The sequence below is a fragment of the Octodon degus genome, unplaced genomic scaffold, assembly GCF_000260255.1.
Source record: "Octodon degus isolate 3935 unplaced genomic scaffold, OctDeg1.0 scaffold00008, whole genome shotgun sequence".
Classification (NCBI taxonomy): Eukaryota; Metazoa; Chordata; class Mammalia; order Rodentia; family Octodontidae; genus Octodon; species Octodon degus.
Genome location: NW_004524584.1, coordinates 262,064 through 268,063, shown reverse-complemented (window position 1 = coordinate 268,063; position 6,000 = coordinate 262,064). Strand labels below are relative to the sequence as shown.

The following is a 6,000-nucleotide window of genomic DNA, read 5'->3' as shown; positions in this document are numbered from 1 at the left end:
GGAAGCTCTCCACACACTCACCGGACCTGGGCTAGGACTGGGTCTGGGGGCTCCCGGAACTCGGCAGAAAATCCTACTTGGCGGGCGGGGTGGGGGAGGCACTGCGGAGTGATGGGGGGCAGCCCAAGGGGCTGGGAGAGGGTCCAGCCCACGCTGCGCCTTGGCTGGGACTGGTCCCGCCAGCGCCTAGAATTCTACTTTTACCATCATCTCTTCTTTCCAATGTGTGATCCAGGGCTGTGGTCCACATCCAGGTGAAGGATGTCAATGAGTTTGCTCCCACATTCAAAGAGCCAGCCTACAAGGCCATCGTAACAGAGGGCAAGATCTATGACAGCATCCTGCAGGTGGAAGCCATCGATGAGGACTGTTCCCCCCAGTACAGCCAGATTTGCAACTATGAAATCATCACAACGGATGTGCCTTTTGCCATTGACAGAAATGGTGAGTGTCCTGAGAAGATGCCAACAAGGTCAGGGAAATTTGCTGCCACTCTAAAGTCACAGAGCATCCAAATGTACTTGGCAGCAATGTGTACCTTTATCTAGGCTCCTAACTCAGAAATCAGTGCTACACTAGTGGAAGTGGCGCTCGTGTGATTAGTAGTCCTGCCAAGTCTAAAGTACCCTTAGGAAATCTCAAAAAACAACTCACTTAATGTACTTTATTGAACTCATAATGCTATACATCTGGATACTGAAGAGTTGGTTGCCTGGTAGAACTTTCCACTTATCATCCAGATGTGAGTCTTGGCATCATTCAACCACATCTCAGTCCCTTTCCTATATGATGAGTTATAGCATGACTCTACCACAAAAACTTGCCTCCTTCTCCCAAGGAGATGCTATCAGAGAAGATGGGGATTTTGAACTGCCTTTATAACCAAATATATTCAGGAAACTTTAAATTCTTTGTCAATGTCCCTTTTGAGAACTTCAACCTTAGCAAGCACCTCAATTCCACACTGGACTAAACTGAAATAGGTCGTATAAAGCCATTTGGATATCTCTCCATCACCATTAATATGAACTCATTGTAGTGTAAGCACCACAACCACAGTCCCAATCAATTCAATCCACTTTTGATTATAATTTCATTATTTTAAGTCTAATAAAATGGTACTCTTTGCAAGATATATTTTTAAATTATTAGTGTTAGCGTATGGGTATCTGTATACCATCCTCACTTAGCTTCAAGTTACATTTAGGTTGAAAGACTTGAAATTAATACACTCCATAATTATTTACTGAATGTGATGGAGACAAGATGAAATTTCAAAAAAATATAGGCCTGGCCACGTGGAGTTTATTATCCAGTGAAAACAAATAGATACTCAGAGGAATCAGTGTAAAATTCATGCACAAAGCATTCAACCAGCGTTAGGCAAAGAAAGTAATCAGTGTCTGGAGGGAAATCAATATTTGGAATATTTTTTTACTTTGAGGCTAAAGAGAAGCTTACTCTCTGATATAATCTGTGTCCTGAGAACTACAGCAGATTTCATGGGGTCTGGGACTAGGAGACACCCTCATCTTTAACTGCAAGTAGTTTATGTCCTGTCCTGGAAGACAAATTGATATCTACAAGACAGGAAAGACAGTACCGCAATAGTTTCCTCATAAAGGGTTAAAAAACCTGAGAATAACAATTACCTGTCTGAACATCACTAGATATGCTGATTGTACATGACCCAAAGCCAATGCACAAGAAAATAAAGGGGAAAATATTGGCCTTCAATTAAATTTTGCTTCACAACTAAAAAGAAAATTTTACCTAGTACAACCTGTTAGAATAACACCCAAATAGTTTCTCCCACAGGTCTGTAAAATAGCTGGTATGTCTCCCTAACACCACACAGACAGATAGACAGACAGACACACAGACACACACACACACACACACATACACACACACACACCCCACTGTATAAAATATAAAACAACTGCTTTGTGTCTCTCTCCTCTGGGTTTCCATTCTTCCCATCTCATGAAAGCACTGGGATTCAGGGCATGGTGATTCCACAGTGTGTAACAATCCCATACAAGTGGAGGTATCTGTGGTCAGTGGTCAAGCTCCACTTGGCCTCCTGCCCTCACTCTGAATATCCAGGGCCCATTGAGAAATGAGATGCAAATTCTTTCATCCAGGGTAAACTGCCCCAGCCATGAAGATAATTACTCACCTTGATGAGCCATTTCACTAACATATGCCAATTTATTTCCCTGGCTGTCTCATTAAAAGTAAGTAATGGGCTTTTGCCAGGTCTCTGCCTCCAACTTTGGTTTACAATGTAAGATGAAGAGGTGAGTGGGTACTCCTGAGGAGGGCAGGCCCCTGGCAGCGAAGTTTACGAAGGTAATTCTCCACGTAATGAAGCCAGGACCTGGGGCAGACACAGCAGCAGCTTCCATTCTAATGATCTGGCAATTGGCCCTTATCCATCACCTCTCTGGATGACCTTCTCAGCTCCTTGAAGGAGTTCTTTACGTACATGTACATGAGGGAAAGTGCTGCTGAATTTGGGGGTCTATTGGTTGAGGCCTAGGCTTTCTATATCCTTTGCTTCATGGCCTTATGTAGATGCCTCCTGATCTGTCCCCCCAGTGGGCCAAGTCCTAAGGCACAAAGAACTTCTCGAATACATCATCACACTGGTCGTAATGTGGGGACTGGAACCCAACTGCAGACCCACTCAGCTTTCACCACTTAAAGACCCCACAGTTGTTTTGGGTTTTGTTTGGTTTTGTTTTGGTTTGGTTTGGTTTGGTTTGTTTGTTTTTACTTTTGGAGTGTCCAGGCACTTGAGAAATACCCCTCCTTTTCCTCTGTTCCAAAGCTGCCCCATCTGCTGCCACCATGGATACCCAAAGCAGGGATCAGCACTGCAGACACAGCTCTCCCCACATGTGCTAATCCCCTATCCATGTACCTGTGAGACACTAGACTCAACTCCTATTACCAGGCCTCACAGCCAACTAGGTGCCTACAGCTGGTTTATGTAGCCATGTGCATTCTTGTCATCAGCCACAGTCCCTATAGCTCTATTCATGCAAGTGACCATCCCTGACTTTCTTCAGAAGCCCCTACTGCCATGCATACATTAATGGCAGGTCTATAGCCATACATGTTTATGCCACTAGCAATAGTTCTGGCACCTCCACATGCATGTGCAGCTCCCAACTTCTATACTAGATAGCCATTGGCTCATGGGCCCACAGCTGGTCCCTATGGCTTCAAACAGAGAGTCCCTGAAACTGCACACATACAGATCACCAGGCTGAATCTCACAGCTACACAATGCATGCAACTGACCCAGTCTATTGCTGTCACCAACCACCAACTAGATTCCTACAGTTGGCCCTTATAATTGCACATGTGCACTGCCAGCCTTGAGTTCTGCAGTGGTACACACACACACACACACACACACACACTCAGCACCCATGCATACACCCTGAAACAGTCCTTTCCACCATGTGCATGCCTGCATCCAGGTGCATGAACACCACTGGCCCCAGGTCTCACTGCATCAGTACTCTGCCATTGTACCCAAGGACACCACTGAGATCACCAACAGCCCCTCATCACCCTAGACCTCCCATAGTCCTGGACAAACCAAAGACTACACTATTGTTAGTGTTGCAGACCATTGTTTCCTCCATCAAAGACACTCTCTTCCTTACAGATATGGAGTAAACTGCATGCTAAGCACTAGGCATAGAGTCACAGCGCTCTCTTGAGTTCTTCTGTAACCCACACAGGTGAATGCTCTTCCCACTAAAGCCAGTCTACAAAGTCTAGAAGAGACTGCTCCCCACGTACTCAGACACCCACAGAGTGCTACAAGAACCATCATGTATTGATAAAACTAAAAGAACATACATAGCTGCCAGTAACCAACCCCAGTGAACTAGAGAGCTACAAAATGCCTGATAGGGAGCTCAAATTGTTTAATCTTTTTTCTAAAGAAACTCAATGAGGTACAAAGAACATGCGTGAGCAATTTTACTCAATCAGGGAAATAGTACAAGAACAAAGCAAGAGTATCAACGAAGTGATACAAAATATAAAAAGAAGAATCAAACAGAAATGTTAGAGTCAAAGAACAAAACTACTGAACCCAAAAATTCAACAGAAATCTTCACCATCAGACTCAACCAAATAGAAGAAAGAATAAGTAAATTCAAAAATAGATCATGAAACTGTCCTACTAACCTGTTTTGAAACTGTCTCATTGCTATTTCTTTCTTATTAAACTTAATTTAAAAAATAGATCATGAAATTGTTCCATCAGAATAGAGAAGAAAGGCTGGCCAAATATTTCAGTAGATTAAAGTGCCTACAAGCAGGAGCAGGGCCTGGGGGTTCGATCCCTAGACTTGCTATGCAGGTCCTGCCCCTGGGGTGCACTGAGACTGAGACTGGGCATGGTGGTGCTTTCCTAAAATCCCAGCTCTTAGGAGGCTGTAAATAAGCGGATCACTACAAGTCTAATCTAGTAGTGATACTCTGAGCACCTTATAGACCCTTCCCTAAAATAACAAAAGAATAGATAAGAAAGAAAACTAATAAGAAGAAATGAAATACTGTAAAATTTATAAATCACCATCACAAAGATTATTTGCATCATAAAGTGTTTGGCTAGAGAAGACAGAAGGCGGTAGAATTCATCTTCAGAAAAAATGACTGTCTAGTTCCATTCATGTTGCTACGAATGACAGTATTTTTTAAGATGGAGCAGCATTTCATTGTGTAGGTATAGTGCATTTTCTTTATCCATCCACTGAAGGGCTTCTGGAGAGATTATATTGCATGAAACAAGCTAGCCTTAATAAGACAAATGATCAGTAAGTCAAGCTTATAGGAGTATAGAGTAGAGTAGTGGGCAGTAGGGGAAAGGGGATGAGGTGGAGATAGAAAACTATTTAAACAGAACCTCTAAGAATTGTGAAGTGTCCCAGGGGAGCCTAAAAAGACTGCCAAGTGCATGAGAAGGGTGGACTGACCTCACTGTGTGATATGTGTGTGTGGATAAAAAAACCACAGAGAATCCCATTGATTCATATAATAAGTATCTTATTACTAAAGAAGTAATAATAGCTAAACAGTCCCAGAATATTTGGAAAGATATGGACATCCAGTCACATGAAGCTTGAAATTCACTAGTCATATCCAATGCAAAACTGCAACAGGATACACTATAATCAAAGGGTCAAGCGCTAGGGGTGTCTCAGTAGTGTGGTACATGTCTCAGATATGAGGCACTGGGTTCAACCCCTAGACTAAAGCAAATACATACATTTATACAATCTGAGCTCAAAGAGACTTTAGAAACAGAATTTCAATGAGATTAGTGTTATATTGTTCACTAGAAGCCTTCTGATCGAGGAGACAATAAAATGATATATTCAAAGGGACAAAACAATAACCTGCCAACCAAGAATGCATAACCTGACAAATTATCTTTCAAAAATGATACTTTCCCAAACAGGCAAAAGCTAAGGGAGTGCATCACAGCTCCATCTATCTTACAAGAAATGCTAATGGAAATTATTCAAGCTGAAACAAAATGCCAATTGATAATATGAAAACATATGAGAGTAGGTATGAAATTCACTGGTAAAGATAAGCAATATGTGAAATTTAGAATTCTGTAATACTTTCATGGTGGTATGTAAGTCACTAGCAGATCTATTCTCAACATTGAAAGACAAAAATACAAAAAATGGCTATAGTTAAATTAATGTAATTCATACAGAATTTTTAAAAACATGTGAACTGTGACAACTAGAACATGAAATGGGAAAGTAAAAGTGCACAACTTTTTATATTGGTATTAATTTATTAGCAGCTTCAAATAGAATGGTATAAGATATTTTAGGTAAGCCTCATGGTAACCAGAAAACAAACATACACAAACACATACAACAAGAAAGGAATAAAAGCATGCTACTATAAAAAATCGAATCATAAAGAAAGTAAAAATAGAAAAAAGGAGTC

General features: G+C 41.5%; 1 protein-coding gene across 1 annotated transcript in view; it reads left to right on the top strand.

Moving 5' to 3' along the window:
• Nucleotides 1-6,000, top strand: part of Clstn2 (calsyntenin 2) — a 710,452-nt gene that overhangs the window by 524,262 nt on the left and 180,190 nt on the right. Inside the window, exon 4 of the mRNA XM_004624971.2 lies at nt 236-444. Within this exon, the coding sequence (XP_004625028.1) occupies nt 236-444 (209 nt within the window). The remainder of the gene's footprint in view (nt 1-235; nt 445-6,000) is intronic.